Here is a 27021-nt window from a genome sequence, read left to right as displayed (position 1 = left end):
AAATAACCAACTTCAAAAGGACATCACAGTAAAGCAAGCCTATTTGGGAGAGTTTGAGGGATTTTTTTTTACTCTAACATTTTCTGAAATAATTTCATGGGCATTAATTGCACAAACATGGTTGGATTAAAACGTGTTCAGCCAGAACTCGTAATTCCATACTCGGTGATTTTAATTCCCATGCTAAAATTAATTGGTGTGGCATATTCTTACATTCTGGCAAGTTTCGAAAAGAGCATAACTTTCTCAGTGTCACTTTTTGTATTTGCAGCAGAAGGATACCATGCAAGATAACCTGATAAAGCTCCAGCAGGAAATGGCCGAACTGGAAGCGGTGTTAGAGCAGCATGGGAGTCAGACTTCTAACAGCTCCCCTTCCATCATAGCTGATTCTTGTGCCTCAGAGGACTTGCTAAATCCGGAACAAAACATGTCAGAAAAAGGTTTGTAATGTTGACCAAATTATTCTTAAGCAAAATTCTTCCCTTTCCTAAGCCTTTATCTCCTGAAAAATGTGGACTTAGTGTCAACATTTTATGATCTGTGCTCAGCATATATTTGCTGAGTCACTCTGTGGGTAATTTTAGAGCCTTCGTTCTAGTTCCTGCTCACAACTAATTTAGCATTCAGAGGGACCAAGACAGTCATTAAGTGTCATTGACTGAGTACCCACAATGAGGAGATGCTATGGGGAACACATAGGAAGTTGAGTATAGTGGGGGAGATTAGAAATAGGTAACCGCATCATTTTAGAAAGCTTAGAAAAAAAACACTCAGACATACTCTCATAACAAAGGTATCTGATCACAAAATCCTATTTCATCTGCTTTCTGGTTTATAGAAAGAGATGCCCTATTCTTCAGGAACTGTATGTTGATCCACACAAAGCTCAATTATGTGTCAGAGTCAGGTGGTTTATCACAACATTATAATTGTCAACAAGGACCTCTGAGATGAGGCATTTGGCCTAACCAGGCAGGTGGAGTTGATCAGAGCTGACTTCTAAAAGAAGCTCATGCTGAGCTGAGGAATAATGTGGCATAAATGAAGGAAAGGAAAGTGAGATTTTGAGTATTTATTTGAAAAGAGTACATCAGGCAGGTTTTTTAATAAGGGCAAATACTTAGACACGTAGATGAGAGGCTAGGCACAGGCATGGGTTCCGGAGGGGGTGCTGGCAGGTGTGGGGAGCCCTCCCAAAGTGTTTCCACTACTGTCTCTGATACCTACCCAACGAACTTAGTGTTAAGTTCCTTCTTCATCATTTCCTTCTCTAGCCCTACTGGGGACCATGGGGCCTGCCTTTGAGTCTTTCTAGGAACTCAAAACTTAATGATTCAGAATTGTGGCCTTGATCCAGGAGTGTGCCTTGCAGTATTTTTATGTTCAGAGAGAAACACTACTGGCTCATGCATGAGAAGCTAGGAACTCTGTTGCTATGGCAGTGGTTCAAATGTATTTCCTTAAATGCTTTCTTTGTAACTGTGTTTTCATTTAGTTCCTCTCCCAGATAATGAAACCCAAAGTCTATTCCCCAGTACAGTTCTCTTCTTTGAGGTGCTTTCATCATCTTCAGTCTAAAAGCAGACTAGACTTTCAATTTTTTTTTAGACATTCAATTTTAATGCACAACTTATAAAATGTTATTGTCTGGCTTTGAATCTCTGTAAATCTATCTTATCTTTAGGGGTGGGTTGTTTATTTTTTCCTGAAGATCTGTAGACAAAATGTTTCTTTGTGGCTTTTTTTTTTTCAATTTCATCAATGTTATGTTTTTATACATTCTATTTTACTACGGATTTGAAAACCTTTTAGAAAATTTCTTCTGAACCTCTATATAAAACACTTTTGTTAGTAGGTTTTACTTGATCCTTTGGAGTAAACTTATTCATTGTTCTAGGGTCTTTGCATTATGAAATGTCCTGCTCTCAGCATAAACCTGTCCTATTGTTTGTCTAAGGGTCATTCCCAATGCTGTGTACTATTTTTGTGTAAATGTGTATATTACCTATTATAAATTATGTGTACCTCCCTCTGCAGGTAAAGCTGTTTCATATCAGGCACTTTGCCAGTTTTCTTCTCCTGGATTACCTGTCATTCATAAGGCAAACATTAGCCATGTATAAGATCATTGCCCATTACAGCGGAAGTGATTTTCAGACACATCGGAGCTTTTTTGTCCTGTAGGACGTTCAATCCTGGAAGCACTTGTTAAAAATTCCTAGCCTCCTCCTCTGGAAATTCTGAATCAGCTGGGTAGATGGGTTATGTGCTTTTTAAAGCTGAACTTCATTATGGGTTCCGTATTTTATAGTTTATTATTTCTTAATATCTCTTTTCTTCCTCCCCAAATGTCTTTTCCTTTGATTCTCCCAGTATTTTGCACAGTGCTTAGCACATAATAGGCAGCAAGCAAATTTATTAAATGTTTGGTTTGGCCCATATTCCCTACCCATGAAGAATATAACTTGTTAAGACCCCCAGATGAGGGAATGATTTAAGGGGGATTATAGTATTGTCTCAGTACCTGGGCTCTGGATCCCTGCATTTATTATATAAGAATTAAGGAAAAAGAAAAAGGTTTTGCCCTGTGTTTTTTTAGGTACTGTTAACTTATTGAATTACAGCTCAGATTAGCTTATTTTCTTCTTAGCTTTGTAGTGAAAAGTGGAACTCATACACTATATGTTCAGGCAATGGAATAACTTTTTAATATCTGTGTTTGCATCTGAGACTTCCCCCCATGCTTTCACTTTTTTTTTTCCTGTAACCCTTTCTAATGGTTAATTCTGTTTGGTGTGATTCCTTAGAGACTGCTTATAACCTCTTCCCAATTAACACCTTATATCTGGGGGAAATGATACCTTTATTAAAAAAGCTTTACATACCCAGTTGAAAGAAAAACCTGCATGGTTAGTCTTAGACTGCTTACTTTCAGCAGCTGGTAGCTCCAGGCAGAGTTCTTCCGTTCCTAGAAACTCACAGTTCCAGAAAAGATGAGCACAAAGAAAACTATAAATAATGCATTTGAGGATTAACTCAGGAAATCAATGATTATTTCCCCCCAGGCTACCCAGTGTCTTAAAAAACAGTGTAATTAATACAGCCCTTTGTTTAAAATTTTTGGCCACAATTTATGGATTTTAGCTTTTCTGATAAAAGCTCAAAATAAATTACAGTTGTCTGTGACTTTTTAATGAATAGAAGACAATTCAATGTTTAAGTATTTGTTTTTGCCTTTTAAATATTTCTGCCTTTAAGCTACTTAAGCAGTGGTACAATAATACATTCAGAGGAATTAATAAATAAAAAGGATGTACTAACATGCCAGAACTTGGCCTTGGGTCTGTTTGTGTTTTTGTTCTCTCTTGTACCATTTCACCATTAGTTCCATGTATTACTTCAGGGTTCCTTATTAGTCGGCACCTTGGTTTTTTTATGTGTATTGGTTTTTTGATTTGTTTGTTTTTTCTTAGTAATTGAAAATGTGAAGCAAAATGTCACCTCTTTTTTCTTTCTTACCTAACCTCTCTCCCCTTGTTTTCCCCACACATGAAAAAGCTCAAACCCCTATTTAATACAGTTTTTGATATGGAGGCAGTAGGGATGGAAAAGGCAGTGTGCTTTGTGCTTCCCAGGACTTCCTCCTCCCTGTCATCTAAGGGGATTTGAGTATAATTTAGTTTGCTGTAGAGATTTAAAAAATCACTTTCTATTCTTGTTTCCTTATCACTTAGGGCCAAAACTTATATATACATGATTTTTTCAGCCTTGTCTCAGTTGGGTATCTTTATTTACCCAGTCTTAAAGTGTTCCTATTATATATTTTTTAGTTCCATTTGGTGCTGGATCACTTGTGTTTATAAAATTCTGTCTGATGTACTTGCTTAAAAACCAATTTGATTGTCACAGATTGCTGCCGGGTTTTTTTTTTGTTGTTATTTTTAAGATTTTATTGGGGAATCGGGGAAGAGGAACAGATAAGTTGCTGTCCTTCTGCTCTTCAGTTTAGCTGTGGAGGACACCGCTTCACTGGCCCATGTTGGTATTATCATTGCGTTCTTCCCGGGTGAGGCAGTCACTTGCCGGCCACTGGACGGCAGCTCATGAAAGCTCATGCCAGCTGCTGGCCAGCCCCACTGCAGCCTCTACCGTTGCTGGAAACTCACGGCAGCCCAGCTCCAGGTCGAGCTGTTGTTCACCATCTTAGCTGTAGAGGGCACAGCATCACTGGCCCTAATGTGGGATCCCAACCGGGGCCCTGCTGCTCAGAGCTGGCGTCCCAAGCCAACTCTTAACCAACGCACCACTCGGCCAGCCTGCAGATTGCTGATTTTGAAGAAACTGATAATACCTGAATTATCATCAACAGGACAAAGCAATAAAGTCAATTTCTTTTTTTTTTTTCATTCCATTTACAGCAGTATTAACGTCAGAGAACAGTGGTAAACATCTTATTAGTCAGAATCCAGAAAGCCTTTTTGCAGACAAGTTTCAAGAATCTCTGGATAGTTCCACCAATAAAAGTAAAGAACCAGGAGTGGAAAGGTAAGAAGTAGTAAATGTCAAATCGTAATTTTTCTTATATTGAACTCTTTTTTTTTTTTTTAAGATTTTTATTGGGGAATTGGGGGTATGGGGACAGCTCTGGGGAATTGGTGAAGGGGAACAGACAAGTTGCTGTTGTTTTGTTCTTCAGTCTAGTTGTGGAGGACATTGCTTCACTGGCCCAAGTTGGCACCATCATTGCGCTCTTCCCGGGCGAGGCAGATCAGTCGCCGGCTTCTGGACCGCCGCTCACTGCGGCTGCTGGCCGCTCACGCTGGCTGCTGGCTACACACGGTAGCCCATGGCAACCCACTGCCACTGGGGCTGCAGCCTACGCCGTCGCCGGCGACTCACAGCATCCCAGCTCCAGGTTGAGCTGTTGTTCAGCATCTTAGCTGTGGAGGGCAGCGTCACTGGCCCTCATATGTGGGATCCGAACCAGGGCCCTCTGGCGTCCCAAGCCAGTTCTTAACCATCGCGCCACTCGGCCGGCCCTTATATTGAACTCTTATTGTTCAACATTTTTACCATACTTTCTCTAGTTTTTTGTACACGGTCGTTTCTAACCTCTCATTGCTCTTAAGACACTTTTCGTTTTAATTGTATAGAGGCTTTTTGGACCCGTACAAGGCACGAACTGCAACATGAGAAATGCCCAGTACATCTGTGCATCCTTCTGAGGGTCCGAATAAAGCCTAGAACTAAAACCTTGTAAACAAGTCTGGAGGCTGAGGGTAGAGTTCTCCAAGGCAGCCCTTGCCTTAATGGAAGTTTTTGCCTTTGTAGAAAAAGTTCAGCTATCGGTTCACCCCAAGAAATATTCACAAGATCTTTCAGGGTATCTATTTAAATCACTATTGAGATAAGACTGTATAGTACTTTCTGTTTTCAAAAGTACTTTACCTACTATCTCATTTGATGTTTACAACAACACTGAAGATAAAAGGACAAGTTTAGACTATGATTCCTATTTGATCCTTCAACAAAGAGTCTCAGCTGTTAGAGTCCCACATCTCACCACTCTAGGGAGAAAAAGGAAATCATATTTATTGAGTTTCTGCTGAGTATATGCATATTTTTACTTATAGTTTGGGGAATAATGACAGGTTGTCGATAATCTAATCACACCATCTTTTCCAAGCCTCTTGAACTGGACTATGGATTTTCTTTTCCCCTCCGCCTCTCATATCTCCCCTCCCTTCCCCCTTCCTCACCCCCACCTCCTAGCCATTGTCCTCAGTCTAGTTGTGGAGGACGCCGCTCACTGGCCCATATTGGTATTATGATCATTGCACGCTACCCGACTAAGGCAGTTGGTCCCCGGCCATTGGCTGGCAGCTTACGTCGGCTGCTCATACCTGCTGCTGGCAGCCCACACCTGCTGCCAGTGGCCCAACTCCAGGTCAAGCCATTGTTCACAGTCTTAGCTGTAGAGGGCACAGTATACTGGCGCTGCTTACTCACCCATGTGGGAATCGAACCGGCAGCCCTGTTGTTCAGGGCTCATGCTCTTACCAACTGAGCTATCCAGCCACCCTATGGATATATTTTTGAGGCTGGGGTACTGACACTGTGGCTGTGACGGAATTAAAAGACCTGGCCTCCATAGGCACTAAACCCATGTTTAGAGGTAATGACTTTGTTGCCATGCTTTAACTAATTGGGCTAACCACCCATTTAATATTCAGACCAAATATTACACCTCTTTCTCCTGCACCCCAGTGTACCCTAAGAGACTTCTGTTAAAGAACCTACATGTTGATTGAACTTCCTCCCTGTACTAGACTACTTGAGAAGAGCAATTTAGGTCTTGCTCGTTTTTCATCCACAGGGTCTAGTGTTAGTGCCTGACTTATAGTAAACACCCAGTAATTGTTTGAATTAAGTAGCTTATCTGTGTGATCCTTTAAATCTGTTCATAAGTATCTTATTCAACAAGGTCCTAAACACCCGAAAGAGTAGAGGAATTACTGCATATTCTCTTCTGATATTTTATAGCCGGCTTTTGTTTTTAGAATGATTTTGGACATTGAAAAGGCAGAAGCTATGGCTGTTTCTATGAATTTTGCTGAAGTTGGATAGAAAGAATGACTGTAGCAATGTCAAAATTAGTCAACTTTCTATTTTCATGAGAGATCTGATTCTAACACATCCATTGGAACTCAAGTGGAATAGTGCTATAGATTTGAATACTGGCAATGGATAATTTGCAGACATGCTTTTAAACAGCAAAGAGATACACTGCCTCAGACCAGACCCTAAGGGGAGATGTTCTACATCAACCCCGACATGTTGGCAGACATCATGAACCCAGGCTCCTAGGCTGTCACTTGGGTTCTTTTTGCTAGTCATTCCCAGTCTCTCTGATAATGAGCTGTTTCACGTATACTCTGGCTGCCCAGGAAGTATGATTAGTCCTTTCAGGAGCTGTGATGATGGTTTTCTCCTTTCATCTTTCTTTCTAGGTCTTTCCCTTCTCAATCCCAGTTGTTAGACAATGGGTGGCATGTGGGCAGCCACTTGCCAAGTCTTCAGAACGGAAACCGCCCGTCTCAAGTTACTGACGTGGAGGGGCAACAGCTGACACAGTCGGAGGCCCAGGATTTAACGGAGCGGTCTGATTTGCCAAAACAAGATCTAGGTAATGTTTCATCTTCTCTGACGGAGAAAACACTTTTATTTTACTCTGAATTTTACCTAAAGATATTCCGCTTAATTAACTTTAAGGTGTACTAATCTGTCAAATGCATCTGTTATACTTAAACCCATTTTTTAAAACATAGTTTGAATGTTAATCCAAGTTTACTTGAAAATTATTGCAGTTGTTAATCTACCTATATTGGTTTAACTCTTTAACAGTTTTGAGGATGAGAGAGTCTTGGTGTGCTCTAAATATTTTATTTCAACTTTTAGATAAGAGTTTTAGGGCGCTTGAATAAAGTTTTAGGCCTGCCTTTGTTGAAAAATGAGTCAGATCTCCAAAGTAAGCTCTTATATTACAAATTAATGAGTATAAATGACTATATATTTTATGCCTTATAAATCACTTTAAATGAATGATGTGTTTATGGCTTGTAAATCAAAGTTTTAATTAGTAAGGAAAGTTTTTAATTAATCCTCAAAACACATTGTCATAAAAGGTGCTCTTCCGCATCTAAATGTGGTATTTGGCCATTTTAATTAGGGTCATTTTAGGAAAATCTCATACATTCTACTAAGCTATGCTTGCTTGCTGATGGAGTGACATTTTCTGAAATGTTTTAGAGATGATTTCCTATTTTTAATTTGGTAATGATATCAGATGATTTATTAAGTGAAAACGGCAATGATATCATGGATGAAGAAACAAAATTTGAGTATTTCTCATTTTTCAACCTTTTTTAATACTTACTTAAGTGCTATATGTTCATTGCCAAACAGTTGGAGAATATAGGTCATAAAAAAGGAATATTTAAAGTAGATAAAATAAATAAGACCTTGCATTTAATGGGTTCTAAGATGCAAATTTTTTTCATGTTAAGATTCTGAAATAGAATAGCATCTTAAAATCAATGGCATTTTAAAATTTATTTTACTTTTAGATGCAATAAAAAACATAACATAAAATTTACCATCTTAACCATTTTTAACTGTTCAGTAATGTTACGTGTATTCCCACTGTTGTGCAACAGATCTCTAGAATTTGTTCATCTTGCAAAACTGAAACTACCCATTAAACAGCAATGCTCCGTTTCACCTCCTCCCCATTTCCCGCTCTTCCATTCCCTGGCAACCACCATTCTACTTTCTATGAGTTTGACTATTTTAGATAGCTCATATAAGTGGAATCATACAGTATTTGTTTTTTTGTAACTGACTTCTTTCACTTAGCATAATGTCCTCAGAGTTCATCCATGTTTGTAGCATGTGACAGGATTTTTTTTTAAGTTATTCAGTTTTTAAAAAGCTATTGTATGTATATACTATATTTTCTTTATCTATTCATCCGTTGAGAGACATTTGGATTGCTTCCATTTTTGGCTATTGTAAATAAAACTACAACGAACATGGGTGTGTGCATTTCTTCATTTTATTGTAATTAAATGTAATGGGTGAAGAGCACTCCATTGGAACGGACGGGCCATAGTTTATTTGGACGGGGCATAGTTTATTTAATCTACTATTAAACATTTAGGTTGTTTCTAAAGCTTTACTGATATAAACAATGTTGCTTTGAACACTCCTATGACTAAACTTTTGTATATATCTTTTACTTCCTTAGGATACATTTCTAAAACTTGACTTATTGACCGAAAGTGTAAACACCCAAGGCTTTTGGAATATAATGCCAAATTGTCCTTTAGAAAAGTTAAGCCACTTTGCACTTAGTGTACCCATTTTTTATCTTTATTTATTTATTTTTTTTAGCTGAGCCATCCCACCACCTGTTGGCAGCTCAGCGGCTGCTCAGCTTGGGCCGGGACTCGAACTGCTGTTGCTCAGAGCTCAAACTCTTGAGCGAGCTCTTAACCAACTGAGCCACTCAGCCGGCCCCTTAGTGTACCCATTTTTCTCTTAATCTAACAATCTATCTTTTTAATTCTTAGCACAGACTACACGTTATAATTCAATATTCATTGTCATGTAGATTAAACTTCTTCTCCCATCTCTTTCAGAGGGAACCCCTTACCTAGAATCTGAAATCAGCCTCTTCTCGGATGACCCTGAGTTTGATCCCTCTGAAGACAGAGCTCCAGAGCCGGCTCATGTTTGCAGCATGCCAACTTCAACCTCTGCCTTGAAATTACCCCAATTTCAAGTTGAAGAACCTGCCAAGAGTCCAGCTGCTGCTCATACTACTAATACTGCTGAATATAATGTGAGGGAGAAAAGCGTGAGCAGGGAGAAGCCAGAAGTGATATCTTCAGCACAAAGAGTCAACAAAAGAATATCTATGGTGGCATCAGGCTTGACCCCAAAAGAAATTGTGAGTGTATCCATCCATATGTATCTATCTCTCCCTAAGAACTGAGACTTCATTAATATATTGCAAATAGTTTTAAATAGGTACTAGCAATGAATAACCTATAGGAAGAAATTTAGGAAACAGGCACAATTCTATGTAATTTAACTTGCTATTAATGTCTGAAAATTTTGGACTTAGATAAAGCTATAGCATGAATTATTTTGAATATATTTACGAGGGGTGCTCATACAATATTGATGAATGTTTAAATTTTAAAAAATTATTACAGTAAAAGACACATTGCCTTAATCCCCCTCAAAACACTCCCCCTCTCTTTGAACACACTTATCCCATTGTTCTTGCCACTTTCTGAAGCAGTTCTGGAAGTCCTCTTTCATAAGTGTCTTTAATTGCACTGTCATGGCTGCCTCGATGTCCTGAATCATTTTGACTTTGGGGAAGAGCCCGAAGTTGCACGGTGCCAGATCCGGTGAATAAGGTGGATGAGGACACACTGTAATGTTTTTATTTGACAGAAATTGCCGTGTTGTGCCAGAAGTGATGTGTGACACGGAGTGTTGTCATGATGGAGGAGGATTTACGGTACACTTTAAAACACACCTCTCAACCGTAATTCAGATGCAAATGACTGCACCGAACAAGTTGAAACTTGTCACACACTGTTACTAAGGTTCGATGCGCTGCTTCCTGTATTGAAGATCCCTGCCTTTCCATTGGATGGCATTCGGCAGCAGCATTCACCATATTTTGTGATCACAACGGAAAGGCTCTGTGTCACACATCGCTTCTGGTCTGGCAGTGTCTGTCAAATAAAAACATTATGGGGCCGGCCGAGTGGCGCGATGGTTAAGAACTGGCTTGGGATGCCAGAGGGCCCCGGTTCGGATCCCACATATGAGGGCCAGTGACACTGCCCTCTTACAGCTAAGATGCTGAACAACAGCTCAACCTGGAGCTGGGCTGCCATGAGTCGCCGGCGACGGCGTAGGCTGCAGCCCCTGTGGCAGTGGGTTGCCATGGGCTACCGTATGTAGCCAGCAGCCAGCGTGAGCGGCCAGCAGCCGCAGTGAGCGGCCGTCCAGAAGCCGGCGACTGATCTGCCTCGCCGGAAAAGAGCGCAATGATGGTGCCAACTTGGGCCAGTGAAGCAACATCCTCCACAACTAGATTGAAGAACAAGACGACAGCTGAAGAACAAGAACTTGTCTGTTCCCCTTCCCCCAATTCCCCAGCACTGTTCCCATTCCCCCAAATCCCCCAATAAAAAATTTAAAAAAAAAAAAAAAAAAAACATTATGGTGTGTCCTTATTCACCAGATCTTGTACTGTGTGACTTCTGGCTCTTTCCCAAAGTCAAAATGACCATGAAAGGTAAACGTTTTGAATTGATTCAGGGCATCGCAGCAGCCACGATAGCACAAATAAAGACACTCACGAAAGAGGACTTCTAGAACTGCTTCAGAAAGTGGCAAGAACGATGGGATAACTGTGTTCAAAGCAAGGGGGAGTATTTTGAGAGGGATTAATGGCAATGTGTTTTAACTGTAATAAATTTTTTTTATTTAAACAGTCATCATATTTTTTTATCACACCTCATACTTAAAATATTAGCAGAGGTTAGTTTGGAGTATGATATAGAGCTGTGTTATTTTAATTTTATTCTTATCTAAAAAAGCAAGTAGGTGTATCTCTACTCCCCAGAAAGCATCTTGTCTTTCCCTACTGTGGTTCACATGTGAGAGAACATACCCGCATGATTAACTCAATTCAAACTGGTTCCAAGCACACTGCCAGATAATGGCATTTCTTCAGTGTATATTTGTCTTTATCCTGGCTTGTGACACAATCATTCAATAGCCTGTTCCATTATTTCTGCCCTACAACATCCCCTCTCCATTAGGATTTTAACATCTCCTTGTGCCCCTCATGCCAGCAACAGGAACTGTTTCACACTGTTGAAAAATACCCATTAAAATAGTAAGACCATTGAAGTCTTGTTTCTACTTGGGCTGACTGTAGATTTCAGACTCTTTTTTTTTAATTTAATTGGGGAACAGTGTGTTTTTCCAGGACCATCAGCTCCAAGTCAAGTAGTTGTTTCAATCTAGTTGTGGAGGGCGCAACTCATTGGCCCATGTGGGGGTCAAACCGGCAACCTTGGTGTTATGAGCACTGCGCTCTAACTAACTGAGCTAACCAACTGCCCCCAATTTCAGGCATCTTAGAAAATTTACCTCTCCTGTAATTAATCATCATTGGTATCACTTCATAATAAAATAATTGAGTGAATATTTTTTAAAGAACCATGATAAGATAACACACCAGAGTATCAAATGGATTCAGCAGTGGGTGTTATTTATTACATACTGAGAGATGACTCAGTCAGTCTTAAGTATCTTTCTTAATATATCCTTCCTGGGATAAGAACCATTTCTCATCTTAACTTCTTTATGGGTAGCAGCTTATCATACATAACATTCCCTGTGGCCAGATGTGCCCCACTACTAAAAGGACAAAGAAAGCTGTGTCTGCCCTAGTAGGTATAATGAATAAATTCTCATCAATAATGCTGGATTTCTCATTTCACAACCAGGTTCCCAGACCAGCTATTTGCTCTGAAAATTCGTACCTGTGTCTGTTTATATTTCTCTTGATCATTTGCTTACATGTCTAGCATTCCCATTTATTCATTGAAAATTAGCATTCCTTCTTTTGTTTAGTGAGTTCAGCTTTTCAGAGAAGGCTAAAATGATCTAATCTTTCTTGCCATGGGCAATTCTGAGCTATAGATTAGACTATAAGTGGCTTGGGTACATATTGTCTTTAAACAAGCAAAGAGGAAAACTTCAGCTCTATTCAGACTTGCTGAAGTGTGGTAAATTTATTATGAAAGCTGCTGACTGTATTACACATGATTAATTCTGAAGCCCATATTAAGATGATCTTTTCAGCAGTTGCTCTTCCTAACTGAACACTGTTTCAAGGCTGGGATTTCAGCAATTAATCAGTTCAGAATTGCTAATGATCCTGGCAGAGGGCAGTGGCAAAGGGGGGAGGATGTCATTAGCTTCTCTAGATGCCTTTTTCAGTGCCCTGTGGCAGTGGGGAGTGAAGCAGCATGAAAGAAAGATAGCCAGAGCTGCAATATTGTGCAGCACATAAATATTGGCATGGGTGGCGATGGCTAATAAATGATGGTCCTTGGTAAACAGAGTTATTTACCAAACAGTAGCTACTAATTATGTCAACTGTGTCCTTAATGGATCTGGTTAATTTCTTTTATTGCCTATTGATTTTTATTTTGTTGACAGTAGTGAGAAGGCTCTAGATTTCTTTTGGGAACAATAGGAGTCTCTTCCAGTCCTTCTCCTTAAGAGCAATTGATAGTTTTTGGGCTCTTGATTTGAATATTTTGTAACTCTCAGAGGGAGAGGGTGTAATCTTATTTTTAAGCCACATACGCATATACATGTATATACGTTTCTGTATAGGCTAGTTACCTCTTGGCTCATATGGTATAGCCTGATATGTTGGGTTGTCGGAAAAGTCATGACGTATTTTGTCTATGTTTTTCGTTGCAAAAATGCGTCATGACTTTTCCGACAACCCAATATCTAAATTATGGTAGAGTATCACTCTACAAAAAATTAGTTATCTTAAGGAATCAAATGATATCTGCTATTAAAGGAGAAATTATTATTTTGCATCCTTGGTTGTAGTTCATGTCTCCTAGCATGGACTACTTTAGAATTTCTTCTGATTTGTACATAATTTGTGTTAAATTGCTATTTATTTTGAGGCTTCAGGCACATTAGAATAAAAAGGATTTTTTTTCTGAGAAAAATAGAGGATAACTAATAACAAAGCTAAACTAACTAATAACTAAGCTGTACGCTAGGAGGTAATTTACTATAATGTAAATTTGATTTGATTTCAGGCGCTTGTGCGCAAGTTTGCCAGAAAACACCACATCGTTTTAACTGATCTAATTACCGAAGAGACTACTCATGTCATTATGAAAACAGGTATGCCAAGAACCTTTATAGAATATGGTACATCTGTTGCATAAAACTACGTGAAGAAATGGGAATATTTGTTAAGCACAGCCTGGATGAAAATCTTCCAATAGTCAATCAATTACTAATTTATGACAGAAAAATAGTTTTGCTCCTTCCTCACCCCTTTTGTTTTGGGTTAAGATTTGGAGTGTGGTGAGCCAGGACGATGAACCACTTCTAGCCCACCCTACCTGGAGTAGTCTGTGTGAAGGGCTTTTTGTAACGCAGAGCCCAAGTCCTGGAGGAACAAGTGGGGCAAAAAGGAAAATGAGACAGAAGTGTGTCTTTATTCAAAATGTGGGTGGCTGGAAACCCTAGCTCCATGTGCATTCCATATCCTAGTCATTGAACACTAGTTTCAGTGTGGTTGAGAGTTTTTCAGGAAACAAGTCCAATGTCAGCTCCGAGGTAGCCTAGCATTTGAAAAAGAAAAAAGCCAAGGGGGGAATTCATTTGTCCTACACCTTCCCCTTTTTAAATCTTAATTGTGACTCCCGTGATAACAGAGACCTCAGAAGCTTTTGGTTGACTATAAGCTAAATCTGAGTAAACATTTCAGGGCTGCTGCAAAGCTCATTTGAAATTGGACCTCATTAATACAAGCCTCATGTCTGGAGTAAGTGAAGTAATGATCCTGACCCCCCACTTTATTCTCTGCTGGAGTGTCTGCCTGGAAGATAGATTGTTTTGTTTTGTTTGTTTGTTTATTTGCTATCACAAAGGTGTTTAGCTTATTTGGAAGATATGTTTTGAGCACCATGCTTTCTTTTTAAGCTGGTCACTGACATATTAAGTGTTTATCCAAAGGTAGATGATGAGGATGGAGAAAAGGAATTCAGAGCAGTGTCACTTGAAGAACAGCTGAAGGAATGAGAAGACTTAGGGGAACAAGACAACTGTCTTCAAATATTTGAAGAATTGTTATCTGGAAGAGGAGTTAGACTTACTCAGAGGCTCAAGGAAACAAAGACCAATGCATACAGAGCACAGCAGACACAGATTATAACTCGGCTCTTAAAAGCTTTCTAACAAAATGGACTCCCTGGAAACACAGTGGTCCACTCCAGGATGTTCCTGTTCACTGCAGGTCCTTGAGCAGAGGATCCAGACTCCTTGGCAGGGGTACATTGCCTTAGGACCTTTAAGATGTTAGGTTTCTACTGTATATAGATCGTATCACAGGGTCAGAGGAGAATACTCACAGGAACCAGGTGCCAGAACAAGGTACCTCAAACTAAATACTATTTTAGAGATGAATGTCATTAATGTTTAATATATCGTAAGCTTATAGGTTTGGATCAAAGCTGCTGGAAGGTGAAAAGGAAACTTTAAAATGTAAATCAAATTTAAAATAATTCAATCTTTAAACTCAAAGATAGTACAATGCTTTTGAACTAAAAATGAGTTAAAATTTGAGTTTAAAGCACATTATTAAATCATCTTTTGCAGCAGTTAAACAAAAAGCTATAAAATTGTGATAAAAGGGAAAAGATTTTTAATAATTTGTGAAGAATTCTATGAGGGAGAATGGCTGTTGCTGCTAGGATTTAGTTAAATACATTTCTCCTGTTTAAAACTAAGTGTTCTTTCCTCAATTTGCTTAGTTCTTCAAAGTAGTCTTTGAAATACCAGGAAATAAACAAAAGTGATTCTTCAGCTACTACTTTCTGAAATACTTATGTAGAAAGGAGAAAAGCTATGAGATTGCTCTGTATTTTCCTGTCCGCCTCAGGAGAATTAGGAATCAGGAGGTTAGGATTCCCCAGGTAGAAGTTCTGGGGGTGAAAATTTGTCACTTACATTGCCATTTCAGATACAGGATTTCAACAATACTGTTTTCTTCTCCTTCCCCATATTACCATCCAGTAAAAATGGATCTTCCCACCCACCGGTATCATTATTGTTGATGTGGATAATTCCTTGAACATAGCGTTGGATGTCTATAGCTAGTCTTGGCATCTAGAAGATAGGGCAGACATTTCCTCTGGTTTTAACTTCATATCGGCCTTTTCCAGGTGAAGACTGCTGGTTATCCAGCCTCTGATTCTATCACCAGGGGTGTTGGAATCATTGATCCAGATTGATTTTTAGTAGCATGTGGGCCTGGAGCGCTTTAGCTTCTTATGGCAGCACTTCCTGACTTTGTTTTCAACTTCTACTAATCGTTTGGATGTTTTTCATTCTGCAGATGTTGAGTTTGTATGTGAACGGACACTGAAATATTTTCTGGGAATTGCAGGAGGAAAATGGGTAGTTAGCTATTTCTGTAAGTATAATGTATTTCTCCCTTTAACACCTCAGAATTGCATTTTTACACCTAACATTTTAACACCCAAGGTTTTTGCTGATGCCAAATCTGAATTACCAAAAAGTCTTTAGTGATAACACTAAACTAGCTTTATCTTGAACGCATATCTCTTTGTTCAGGTAAGCTGGTGATGTTGGGAAAATGGATTTCTTTTTATAACTAATAGGACCTAATCTGCTCCTAGCAACGTTAGCATACAAACTGGGGATTTATTTAATAGTAGGCAGGAATCCATGTGCAGCAGGCACTTTTATGTTTCGATTGAGCATCATCTGTGTCTCCAGAAGGAAATTTCTGCTGCAAGCCTTATTAAAATGCTGGCTTTCTAGACAGGACCTCTACTCGGTGTTATTCCTCCTGTGTTGTCATGTGATCACTCCACCATCCACCTCCGTAAAAAGAGCCCATTCTTCTGTGTTGTGACCTGTCTTCTATGTGATCTCTTTAGGGGTGACCCAGTCTACGAAAGAAAGAAAGATTCTAGATGAGGTAGGTACTTTGTGTTTTATAAACTGATCAGAAAGACTTGGTGCCATTGAGTCACATAATCACCGAAAATTTAGCTGTTTCCTTCCTTGGACCACTTTCCATGGGTTTTCCTTGACGATGGGGATCATCAACAGTTATGCAGAGCAAACCCAGAAACTCTGTGTCCTCATTCATTTCTAAGTTTCAACAGAAATAATTCTTTCCTCAGAGGAAGGAAAAAATTTATAAAGCAGGAAAAAAGACTCATAAGCAAAAGAAATAGACCCACCTAAATCTTATATGCATACCCCTTTGCAGAGAACTGTTTGTTCACTGTTGTTGAAGAAAAATCCTTCATATTAATATGCAAATGTATCTGTTTAGAAATCAGATTCCTTCAAAGAGATATTACTCTTTATGATACTGAGAACAGTGAGAGGTAAATAAGATGAGTGTAGGAGAAGGAATAATTTTATTTATTTATTATTTTTTTTTTTTTTAAAGATTTTTATTGGGGAATTGGGGGGATGGGAACAGCACTGGGGAATTGGGGGAAGGGAACAGACAAGTTGCTGTCGTTTTGTTCTTCAGTCTAGTTGTGGAGGACGTTGCTTCACTGGCCCAAGTTGGCACCATCATTGCGCTCTTCCCGGGCGAGGCAGATCAGTCGCCGGCTTCTGGACGGCCGCTCACTGCAGCTGCTGGCCGCTCACGCTGGCTGCTGGCTACACACGGTAGCCCATGGCAACCCACTGCCACAGGGGCTGCAGCCTACGCCGTCGCCGGCGACCCACAGCAGCACAGCTCCAGGTTGAGCTGTTGTTCAGCATCTTAGCTGTAGAGGGCAGTGTCACTGGCCCTCATATGTGGGATCCGAACCGGGGCCCTCTGGCGTCCCAAGCCAGTTCTTAACCATCGTGCCACTCAGCCGGCCCAGGAATAATTTTAGAACAGAGCCATCTGAGAGCTGCTGATGACAACAGATCAGGCAATATAAAATTAACAAAAGCACTTTTAAGCTATTACGCACTATTTAGCATATTCATAATTGAAATTTTTATTGGATTTAACTTTCGTTCAGTGACTTATATTATTGGGAGCCTACTATGTGCTGGGTACCAAGAATACAGCAATAAGCAAAGCTGACAGGTCCCTGCTCTGGTGGGATTCTTGTTTTATTGAGGGGAAATACACAATAATAAAGATCACTTAAGATACCAATAAATACTATGAAGAAATATACAGAATAGCAGACTAGTAATTAACTGGGGACAGGGGTTGACTATTTTAGTTAAGGAGACCAGGATTGGCTTCCAATGCGTGAGCTGAGACCTAAAACACAAAGTATGGACCTTGAAAAATATAGGTAACAAGTGTTGTAGGCAGAAGAACAGCAAGCATAAAGGTTTTGAGGTAGGAATGAGTTTGTTTCTTAAAGACAAATAGACTAGTGTAGTTGGAGAGCAATAACTGGTAAATAGTATGTAGGGAGCAGAGGTTAGACAAGGGATTGGAGGTCATAGAAGGGCCAGATCAGGTAGAATTTGGTGTAAGTCATGGTAAAGAATTTGAATTTTCTGCATAGGATAATTGGAGACATGGAGATGGTAAGAAGAGGTTGGTTTGAGATATATTTGGAGATAGGACTTACTACTGGGTTAAATTTGGAGGATGAGGCAAAGAGAGGAATTAAAGGGGTGACATTTAGGGTTTTGACCTGAAGAATGGAATAATGTTAATATTAAATTAGATAAGAGATGGGAGGGGAGAAAGGTAGGAGGCAGGAGAAGAGCTCTGTTTTGGATGAGTGAATTTTGGGATTTAATACTATATATCCGGATAGAGAGGTTAAAGAGGCACAGGGGTACAATCAGGACTATAAATATGAGAGTCATCTTCAAATAGATTACATAACAGCAACCTGTGGTTATACTGTCATGACTGTTTTTCTTCATAATACTCTTGGCAACAGATGTGGTCTTCCCTACAATCTGAGTTTCAGTCAGAATGGTTTCTAAGCATTCTTCCCAAAATTTCCCCCAAAAGCTCTCACCTCCCCAATCTCATTACTTTTTATTCCCTCGTCCTTGACCAAAGTAGTGATTATAAAAAAAAAACTTTTTTTTTTTTTAGTGTATAAAATGTATATTTTATCATGTTGGTTTCATTAAATCTCTCAATGAAAATCTGAGAAGCCCTTAGATGGTAATACACAATTGATTTAAGAGATCAGGAATTCTCCAGTTATCTTTATAACAGCACAGTATTAGCAGTTTAATCTAAATGCTAAATGAATGTTTTGAGAGGAGATAGATGTTGAAAATTAAAATACATTAAGTCCCAGTTAGGTGAAAAGCCAATTGTTAATTTCTGCCCACAAAGATTTGCTTCAGGGAATTGATTTCAGCAGCTGAGACATTGGTCATTTCATCCAGTCCACCAGAAAGCATGATTTTGAGGGTGGGGAGGATTCCAAACCTCCTGGTGATACTGAATTCCTTAAATATCACACATCTACTCTACTTCCATTGAAGGAGGTGTCTAATCCCTCTGGTTTGGGTTTGTTTTTTTCAGTGTGATTTTGAGGTCAGAGGAGATGTTGTCAACGGAAGGAACCACGAAGGTCCAAAGCGAGCAAGAGAATCCCAGCACAGAAAGGTAAAGAAAGCCTTCCTCCGCCATGTTGACAAAAACTCCCACCACCCCTCTGCATTCCAGCCCCCTTCGCAGAGATGGTCTCATTCATCTTGTAAGGGGTGTTAGGTACTCGTGGCTAGAGCACTAGGTAGGTGCTTCTATGTAGATTTTTTGTTTTGTTTTGTTAGTTCTTCTAGCTAGCCCAACAAGGTAAATAAGTATTGTCTCCATTTTATGAATGAAGGAACTTAGAAGTTTAGATAAGCAATCTAATTTGGTCCACTCTGGGATTCAAATCTCAGCTAAGTGGCAGAGCTGGGATTTGAAACAGATATGAATCTAAGCCTTTGCTCTTTCCACTTTACCATGGTGTCTTTCTCTGAAGCAGTGCGGTAAGTGCTGTGAAGGCTGATAATACGCAGTGGATGCATAGACATGAAAGTGACTGATAATCAATAGCTAATCTACAATATATAATGTTCACTATATGCCAGCTCTAAACGCTCAACCATATTTTAACTGATTGATAATTTTACAGCAATCCTATAAGACATGTACTATAATTATGCCTATTTTGTACATGAGACAGTTGAAGCTCAGAGAGGTTGAGTAAGTTGCCCAAGCTCACACAGCTAGTTTTGAACCCACAACTAGAAGTTGAACCCAGGCAGTCTAGCTCCACAATCTGAGCTCTTAATGACAAAACCATAGTTTCTTGGAAAGTTAGAGAAGGTTTCACGGAGGAGAAAAATAGAGCAGTCTAACATCTTTGCAAATGAAGGACCAGAGGCCCAGGAAGACTCAGTGACTTTCCCCAGATCATCCTGTAGCAAATGATGTAGCCAAAACTATGTCCTTCTCTCAGGAGAAAGTCCAGGCAAGATTTTGCACCTACCTGAGACAGCTGCTTCCTCAGGTCCCTGACTGAGTGCTTATGTTCCCTGTCTGCATTTCTCCCTCTTTCAAGTGTGCACCGTCAGACATTTCAGAACATCCCCATACGGGGCACCTTCTGTCCCTTTATAGAACTTGAGAGAGAACCAGTAGAGGTGATTTTCCAAGGAAAACTATGGGAGATGGTCACAGATCAAGCCCTGGAACCTTGAAGCTTTGGGGTCAGCCCACCCTCATCCTCTGAACCCATCAAGTAACTTCCAGATGCCAAGAAAAGCTGCTGGCCCTATTTCTGCTTCTGCCATCAACCCAGGAGAGCTCTGTGGAGCCAGCCGTTTGTGTTTATTCCAGTGTATGCAAGGCAGAATTAGCACCAGATTCTCTCTTTTTCAAAGGAAATTTCAGTGTTTTGAAGTTTATCCTGCATTTGTGGTGGCAATGATGGAAAGTACCAGATCAAAGTAATAACATTCTGAAGACACAAAATATCACCGTAGTATTTTCCTGTGGAAGAGAAATGTGTTTGTAGAGGTGAATCTTCAAATTTCTTATCGCATAAATAGACATCCTCCTCCATAAGTGTCAGCCTGGATGTAAAAATTCCTAATCTTTTGTACTTTTACAGCAACATTTGGCTCCAGCTGATTGCCTGGGGAAAACTTTTAGCATTATGAGCATCTAGGTCCTATCAACAGGTTGGGGGATGCAGTATATTCATACAAGGAAGGCACAGATGGAGGCTGTCACTTAAAACAGAAACAGATTTGTCTCGCTGTCCTTTCTCATTTCTCTGGCTGTAGCTGGGGATTGGAGAAGGGGGTTGGGACATTTCCTAAAAGGTATTCATGTGCTTTTAGCTTCCTGATTTTTCTCTATCCCAGTCTTTCTTATTGGAAGCAAGGTGAGTTCTAGAACCTAGGCGATTTTCTTTTTAGTGGAATGAGGAGAAAGAGGGTTAAGAGAATGAGGGTCACTCAAATGATATATATCCAGCCAACTGGCACAAATTTAGATTTCTTCTAAATGATATCCAAGTCCTTCCCTAAGAACCAAAGCCAATGCATGTGTAAGAATTTGCCTGTCCTGGGCTGGCCGAGTGTCTCAGTTGGTTAAGAGCTGGCTTAAAAGCGCAAGCTCTGAGCAACAGGGCCGTCGGTTCAGTTCCCACATGGGCCAGTGACGCTGCGCCTGAGCTGAGCTGTCGCTGAGCTGCCAAAAGGTGGCAGGATGGCTCAGCTGGAGTAACAACAAGATTGCCTATTCAATGGAGGGCTACGCCCACCTGCAACTGAACTAGGCACCCTGAGCTGAGCTGCTGCTCAGATGGTTCAGTGGCTAGAGCGTGTGCTCTTAACAACAAGGCTGCTGGTTTGACTCCCGCATGGGATGGTGGCTACGCCCACCCACAACTAAGATGAAACACAGCACCTTGAGCTTAGAGGTCATGAGCGGCTGCGGCAGCCAGATGACGACTGGCACCCTCCACAACTAAGATTCACGAACAACAACTTGGCTGGTCCCCCTCCCCAATTCCCCAATACAAATCTTAAAAAAAAAAAAGAAAAGAACTTACCTTTAAATAACTAAAATTAAATTAAATGTGAAGTTTAGTTTCTCATACATCCTAACTACATTTCAGGTCCTCAGTAGTTACATGTGACTCGTGGCTACCTTATTAATACAAATATAGGACATTTCCATTATCACAAGAAGGTCTTTGGGACAGTGTTATTGAGGCCCCTAGGAGGTGCGGTGTGATGGATGAGAAGAGGCAGAACAAGGCTTCACTTCATTGTTCCTGAAGGAACAGTGGGCATTCTTGGAGCAGTGTGAAGGCAGGAACAGATGATCGGGACCAGAGGAAAGTGGGAGGAGAAAAGGAGCATGTACATATACACTGCCAATTAGGGTTATGTTAGTATTGATGTACCCAGTCTGGATTAACCTCAAATGTTGGCTAATAGCTGAATTTCTTGCCATGAAACAAAAGAAGGACCTTTTTTTTTCTTCTTCTTCTCATCTCTAACAAGAGGTGAAGTCACCTGGAAAAGGCCATCAGGGAGGAGCCTGGGCCTGATTGGTAGCAAGGTGGGTTGCTCAGCCCTTGAATGACAAAGCATGACTGTAGAATAGATCAACTACAGATGAGTACTTCAAAAGCGTCTTCTAAAATCCACTGGTGTTCTGGAGATTGGACCGATTTTCTTTGGGAAGTAGCAGCAGAAATTGTCAGGTGGTAAAGAAAAAAAAAATAAAGTTGTTCATTCTGAGTCTCTTTATATTGTTTTTTTATAGAACCCATACTCTTTTATAACCAGTGTTTCTTTCTCTCCATCCCTCTGTCCCTGTCTTCTCCCAGATCTTCAGGGGCCTAGAAATCTGTTGCTATGGGCCCTTTACCAACATGCCTACAGGTAAGAAGCGAAGAACTGCAGAGTCCAGCACCAGCCTTTCCCTTGCATAGTGGAGTGTTACAGGAGGGATTATTGGAGAGAAGTTAGTCTGTTTCCCTGCCACCTGTCAGACAAATGTTACCTTATGACCAAAAGAAAAAACTATCCCTGTGCCTCTTCTCGAGAGCTAGAAGGCAGTGAAGAATTACTATCTAGGACACAGAATGTTCTGTGCTCAAATGGGGTACAACTGCTCTTACTGCCCTTTGGTCTAAGTAGGGGATAATAAGTTAGGGAGAGAGTTCTGCTCTCCCTAAACCATCTTCATTTGATACAGAGAAGAAAGCACAGCAGCTGCATAAGCCCTATGGGCCTGGTGCCCCACACAGGCCCAGAGCAGAAGATTCTTGCCGAACACTTTCTCATTAACTTTGACACTGAATGTGATGTGATGTTTAGGAGTGCTGTGGGGGTCAGCACTGGAGTTGTGCGGCACTGAGGATCCGCTGTGTATAGATTTGGTTCCTTCTTTTGAAAACAAAGGCCACCCACCTTTGCTTCTGTGCCCACTTCTGCCCCAGGGCTCAGGTCCTCTTACTCCTCAGAAGATGGCCTCAGCATCTGGTCAGGGACAGAAAGATGAGTGGCAGTAGGAAAAACCTGACACAGTAATTTTGCTTATGTTTTCTTTATTGGCTATTGACTGGATTTTTATGAAATTGCCAAGTGCCATTCAAGGATTTCTCAGTGGTTTTGTACTTTGGTATAATGAAAACCAGAGTTTCTCGCAGGTGTCATTTTGAAGGTGAGTCACTTGACCTCAGGGCACTCAGGCAAACAGAAGCACCTCAGCAATCCTCAGAAATGGATCAATAGGAAAGAACACCCACAAGGGCTCAGAAACCACCCATTGGTCAGTTCTGCTGATTTTCCAGGTGCCCTGGAACATTTCTGTAACCTCTCCTGATTTTTAATTCCCCAAGTGTGTTGATTCCAGCTTAGCATGTAGCCTTTCCCAGCTGATGTGCTGAGTCTCTGTCCAGGATGAAAGGTAGTTTTTTTTGGTGGTTTTTTTTTTTTACTGAATAAATTATCTTCCCGTCTCTCGACATTTACAGTAATTACCACTGAGTATGGTACTCTCAGTGGCTGTGATTATCAATTACCAACACAGAATTAGGTAAGGAAGGAGGGAAGGCAGGTGGGAGTTTTTTCATAGTATCTTAGCCAGCAGTTTAGCAAATTAATGGAAATTAGATCTTGATGTTTTTTTTTTTCTTTCAAAGTGTTTTATTTGAGATACTATTAAACCTTATCTACCAAATGGCCTTATGGGGACTGATAACCAGAGTAGGTAGTGCATCAGTGGAAAATCAGACTTAGAATCCATGCCCCTACTACAGATTCTAGCTTAAGGCCTTTCTGTCCCTTTGGGGCAGAGACACAGGGACTCCCACTGAGAAGTCCTGCTGGAGGCTTTCATTCAGAGGAGTATGGGGTAGAGGGCCCAGGTTAAATGTGCGGGTTGCTATGGTGATTTTTCGGTTTAAATATCCTGTTTAGATCAGCTAGAGTGGATGGTGCAGCTCTGTGGGGCTACTGTGGTGAAGGAGCCTTCGTTGTTCACCTTCGGCAAGGTAAGCATTTGGTGTTCTGTCAGAAGGGGAGGACACAGTATTAATATTCTGTTTGGTGATTGAGCAAGGCATCACCCATCAGTCTTTATGAACCCCCAAAGTAGCCAGAAGCCTCCCTTCACCCCGAGCCTTCTCTGACGACGTACCTGTGCCAGAAGACTCCATCTGTAAGGGAAGAGTAAGGACCTGAGAGCTAGAAGTACTTAAGACACAGAGGAAAGGCTCTTTCCCTATAACCCTCCCTTTTTGCTCTGTTGTTGCCCCAGAGCAGTCTGCTTCAGCAAGCCATCCAGATGGTGAAGTGACTGTTTCAAAAGTCCCGTTCTGATATCCTTAATGTTTCCTTCCTGGGGATGCAGGGTACTTACCCAGTTGTGGTTGTGCAGCCAGATGCCTGGACAGAGGACAGTGGCCTCCATGGTAAGTCCTGCTGTAAGCCTTCCTCCAGAGGAGTCTGGGGTCAAGGGCCCAGGTTAAGGGCGCAGATTCCTGTGGTGATTTTAGGTCTAAAGTTCCTGTGTAGATCAGCTGAAGTGGATGGTGCATCTACAGGGGGCTTCAGAAGGCCACAAATGTACCTGTGTCATATGGGGTCCTGTGGGATGAGTTTGGGTCACCACAGGTTACCCAGTGCTTAATTAACACAGTTCTTAGCACATCCTAGGTGCTCAATAAATATTTGTTGAATGAATGACTAAAATGTCCTTTCAAAACTTTTTGTTTATTTTGCATTATAAAATCAATGAGTGAACTATATCCATGGGGGGCGGGGGTTAAATATGACTGTTCATCACATAAAATAGAAATGAGCATGGATATAACCAAAGAATTCCAGTAATCCCACTACTTGGAGATGATCACCATACATTTCTTCCAGGCATGTGTGTATGTATATGTTTACACATAGATTTTATACAAATGTGATCATGCCCGTCGTTACTGTTGTGCGTTTTCACTTAAGATATTGCAAATATGTTTCCACAACATTACATTGCAATGCTGTTTTGCTCTCTGGTGACTTTTTCTTTAAAAGATTGGAGCTCATGTTAATAGAGTTGTCAGAAGCTGGAGGCTTTCACCAGCAGTCATGCCTCGGGCTTCTGAGTAAGGTCGTGTGTCCCCAAGCGTTGCTTAAGATCAACAATTCTGCTCCTACCTGAGTAACCCTAAGAGCTCATACATTCAGGTCCCCAGAGTAGACTGACTAGAGACCCATCTGGGAAAATGTGAACTGACACTAACCTCTACTTGTTTTCTCTGTCCTCAGCGATTGGGCAGGTGTGTGAGGCACCTGTGGTGACCCGAGAGTGGGTATTGGACAGCGTAGCCCTCTACCAGTGCCAGGAGCTGGACACCTACCTGATACCCCAGATCTCCCAGAGCTGCTGCTGATTCCAGCCAGCCACGTGTATAGTGTACAGGACCCATCTCCACAGGACCCCGAGAATGAGCTGAGGAAATGGCCTTGTTTCAGGCCCAGGGAGCTCCTCTTCAGGCTCTCCACAGTCCCGGTTACTAAATATTTTAGTGACATCAGCCTGAACTGGCTATGCAGGGGTTCCTTAAAGATTTTCTGCTTCAAGTCTCCCTTTGAAACCTGCCAATGAGCACAAAATTGCGGTAATTTTTTTTTTTACCTGAAAAGAATTTAAAACCATTTTAAGTGCCACCAATTGAGCAAGATGCTGACTCATTGTTTATCAGCCCTATGCCCCGTGCTGAGGGCACAGAGTGGCTGGCCTCAGGAGAACAGATGGTTTCCCTGAGTTTGTTTCTCTAAAACCCTATGTTCAGAAAGGCCAAGAGTCAGGCCCTTCAATGGAAGGTGATCTGTGATGTGACTTAAAATCAGAACAGTCCTTGGGCAGCTCTCAAATGTTGAAGTGGAGCATCGGGAAGGGGATTCAGAGGCCAGTAATGGATAGAAATACGAAACTTGAGGGTTAGTTAGAGGAGAGGGGAGCCATGCTGGCCCTGATCTCCAAAAGTCTGGGTAAAAAAGGGTGTCCAAAGAATCTCCTAATTCCCTATCAGTAATAAATAAAATGTTTACTATTGTAGCTCTGATATGTAACCCATTCCTCTTGAAATAGAAGATCTCAGATATGAATATTTCATGTCTGTAAAATGACAGATTCCACCAGGAAAGGAGCTATTGCTTTCCTTGAGGTAATTTTTCCCCTTTGCTCCCTATTGCTGAACTGTACAGCTTCATACATGATTTTGTTTGCTGAAGAAAGAGACAGTGTTTTCATAAACTTATTATCCGGGACTGTTTATAGCTGTTGGAGGGACTAGGTCTTCCTTAGCCCCCGCAGTGTGTGAGGGCAGTGCAGACTTGGTTGTACAAAATATGTTTTGTAAATGTCATGCTGTTCACCTGCAAATAAACTTAATAGCAAACACTGGCACCACATGACCGTTTTTGAGGCTCACGCATGCAGACCTCTCGTTGCCGTTTCACTGTACTTTAGTCTCCTTGTCTATAAGATGAGGGTAGTAAATAGTACCTACCTCCTAGGATTGTTGAGGGGATTTCACAACCTGTTGTAGGAGTTTCTGTTGCCGCCATAACAAATTGTCACAAATCTAGTGGCTTGAAACAGTGCTCATTTATTATCTCATAGAGCCATGGGTCAGAAGTCCAAGTGGGCTCAACTGGTTTCTTTGTTTTGGGTTTCATAAGGCCAAAATCAAGGTGTGTCAACATGCTGCATACCTTTCTGGAGGATCTGGGCATGAATCCACTTCCAAGCTTATTTCATATTGGCTAAGTTATTCCTCACAGTTGTAGGACTAAGATCTCTTGTTTCCTTGCTAACCGTTGGCCAGAGGTCAAACTTAGCTTCTAGAGATCACCCACATTCCTAGGCTCATGACCCCCTACCACCATAGCTGGTCAGGTCCTCCTCACATTTGGACTCGCTGACTTCCCTTCTGCTTCATCTCTCCAACTCCTGCCAGAGAAATTTGTTTTTAAGGGCTCGGGTGAAAAGATTGTGCGCACCAATTAATGCAGGGTGATTTCCTATCTTACACAGTCCATAACCTTAATTACAGCTGCAAAACCTCTTTATAGCAGTACCCAGATTCCTGTTTGATTAAATAACGG

At 40.9% G+C, this 27021-nt stretch overlaps 1 protein-coding gene across 1 annotated transcript in view; it reads left to right on the top strand.

Moving 5' to 3' along the window:
- The window catches only part of BRCA1 (BRCA1 DNA repair associated), a 54022-nt gene extending 27662 nt beyond the window's left edge, over window positions 1–26360 (top strand). Inside the window, exons 12-23 of the mRNA XM_019667034.1 lie at window positions 272–443; window positions 4422–4548; window positions 7014–7189; window positions 9204–9514; window positions 13452–13539; window positions 15761–15838; window positions 16329–16369; window positions 18923–19006; window positions 22239–22293; window positions 23836–23909; window positions 24269–24329; window positions 25177–26360. Of these exons, the coding sequence (XP_019522579.1) occupies window positions 272–443; window positions 4422–4548; window positions 7014–7189; window positions 9204–9514; window positions 13452–13539; window positions 15761–15838; window positions 16329–16369; window positions 18923–19006; window positions 22239–22293; window positions 23836–23909; window positions 24269–24329; window positions 25177–25301 (1392 nt within the window). The 3' untranslated portion in view covers window positions 25302–26360. The remainder of the gene's footprint in view (window positions 1–271; window positions 444–4421; window positions 4549–7013; window positions 7190–9203; window positions 9515–13451; window positions 13540–15760; window positions 15839–16328; window positions 16370–18922; window positions 19007–22238; window positions 22294–23835; window positions 23910–24268; window positions 24330–25176) is intronic.
- Window positions 26361–27021: the final 661 nt, after the last annotated feature.

This window comes from Hipposideros armiger, unplaced genomic scaffold (assembly GCF_001890085.2).
Source record: "Hipposideros armiger isolate ML-2016 unplaced genomic scaffold, ASM189008v1 scaffold_482, whole genome shotgun sequence".
NCBI lineage: Eukaryota > Metazoa > Chordata > Mammalia > Chiroptera > Hipposideridae > Hipposideros > Hipposideros armiger.
Note: the sequence above shows the minus strand (reverse complement) of the source record. Positions and strands in the feature narration are given on the sequence as shown.